At 36.4% G+C, this 2,183-nt stretch overlaps 1 protein-coding gene across 1 annotated transcript; it reads right to left on the bottom strand.

Annotated features, from left to right (window-relative positions):
- Nucleotides 1-749: 749 nt before the first annotated feature.
- LOC108562033 (selenium-binding protein 1-A-like) lies at nucleotides 750-2,180 on the bottom strand (the record flags this gene model as incomplete). Its single annotated transcript, XM_017920209.1, has 4 exons — nucleotides 750-1,258; nucleotides 1,326-1,442; nucleotides 1,513-1,613; nucleotides 1,723-2,180. Coding segments are annotated over 4 exons (1,059 nt in total), but the record flags the coding sequence as incomplete, so codon positions are not given.
- Nucleotides 2,181-2,183: the final 3 nt, after the last annotated feature.

Below are 2,183 nucleotides of genomic sequence, written 5' to 3'. Positions count from 1 at the left end.
CTATATATGTTATCTAATATACATACTGATAAAAAAAATATTAATAGTATTCATTACTTTATTATATAATGAACGTTGCTTTAAACATTGAAATTATTATAATATACTCATAAATAAATATATGAATAAATTTTTCCTAAATCTAAATAGATATTTAAAGTAATAAAGTCTTTTGAACCACATGAACTAATGAACTTTTTATTTTAGAAATTTATAAAATTTTAATTCATATGTCATTTTAATTAGTTTATTCATATAAATTAGTTATTAATAACTATGATTTTAATGTTAATTGTTTGTACGCGTTTAAAATATGACATGAGACAGTAAATATATAGCATAGGTACCAACTTATTACCGTAGCCAGGGCTGGCCAGGGCTACCCTAACCACAGGCTAAATTGGTTATAGCCCCGGGGCGCCAGCCTTTTTATGATGAAGATGGGCGCATTATTCTTGCTGCCCACGAGCGCCCCCATCTCCAATGAATATTTTTATGAAGAGGGGCGCATTATTTGTATAGCCCATAGGAGCCAAATATATTAAAACGGGCCTTATCATAACTTTGGAGCTAAGTAAAGCTTGTTGGTATATTTGTTTTATGTCTCACTTTGTACGCAACTTTATACTGTTAATTTTTGATTATACTAAGGTAAATGAATGATAGTTTATTTCGTTAAGATATAATGTTTATTTTTCTTTAAGCAGACATAAATATATATAATATAATGTAATTATAAAATAATTGGTATAATATATAGAGTGAATCCTAGAGAATATCCTTTGCGATTGGTTTGGTAACTTGAAAATCCAAAAGAAACAAAATGTGATGTGAGCACATAAAATTTGTTTCAAGGAAAAACAATTTAGAGGTAATTATTTGGCTAGCCAGATGTCAGAAGTGCAATCACCTCCTGGGTATCTCATTTCGTGGGCAAGAATTGGTCCATGCTTGGTCTTTCCAAAGTCCACAATGAAATTCCTGTCAAGCGTCATTCCGCCGTTTTCATGATCAATGTCGACCTTTACGATCCAGCCTCCTTCGCGCACGCCATCCGGGTAAAATTGTTTATCCCAAGGGGAAAACAAGCTGTTGCTCACGTACAGACGTTTTCCATTGAGGGAAAGCTGCAGCATCTGCGGTCCACCATGCAAACGTTTTCCTTTGATGATGACAGGCTCAGGTGGCACGTAGCTATCGTTATCAATAACTTTGATTGGCGAATCGGATTGCAATAGACCACCCAGATACACTTGACCTAAACGAAATTTAACAGTCAGTTTCATCTATTCATGTTATAATGTGGACGGGTTTCAAGTATTTACCGGTTAATCTCGGATTAGCGCGGTCTGTAATGTCGTATTGGCGGATGTCTCCTTGAAGCCAATTGTTCAAGTACAGGTACTTGTCGTCCAATGACAAGAGGATATCACTGATGAAGCCTTAAAACAATTTAGTTAAGTTTCAATAATACATTTAGAAAAGTCTAAGTATTATTTTTTTAATATATACCTTGCATGTATTCCATTGGCCAATCTCCTCCTGCAACTTTCAGTTGTTCAACGTCGATAACTTTATCGACTGTGAAAGTACCATCGTCTTTCTTGTAGAACCTTGAAATGAATGTGTTAAATTGATATAATTTAAAGCCTATTTGTTAGATAATTATTATAAATAAATCAAAAGACCATTTTTAGCTTATTTATAAGCTCTAGTTTATACCTGTAGACGTTTGCGTTAACGGCGGTTCCAACGTATCCTTCGCAAATGTTCGGATCATGCAAGAATCTGACTTCCAGCGGAGCGCATCCTTCCAAACCAAGATCGATGGTTTGAATTAGCTTCCTCTCTGTCCAAGAATAAATGTTAAGTGAAGTTCCATAAGCTTCAGGGTCAATCACGTGAGATGGTAAGAAACCGGTCTTGAAGATCTTCGGAGCTGCCCATTCAGAGGCGATCATCACGTCAAACTTGGGTTGGTACCAAAAATCGTAACCGAATTTGGACAATTTATGTCCCATCGTCCAAGTTCCCTTTGTCTTGAACGTTTTCCCGTCGTAGAGCATGAACTCGCCCTTTCCGTTGCCTGCGGGATCTCCCAAAGTGCTGATCATGACGTCACCGTTAGCCAAGCAGTGGCTGGTGTGTGGACTCGCGCAGTTGTATTTATGCATGTCACTGGA

The sequence above is a fragment of the Nicrophorus vespilloides genome, unplaced genomic scaffold (assembly GCF_001412225.1).
Source record: "Nicrophorus vespilloides isolate i.1.1-1 unplaced genomic scaffold, Nicve_v1.0, whole genome shotgun sequence".
Taxonomy (NCBI): Eukaryota; Metazoa; Arthropoda; class Insecta; order Coleoptera; family Silphidae; genus Nicrophorus; species Nicrophorus vespilloides.
This window is presented reverse-complemented; position numbering and strand designations above follow the sequence as displayed.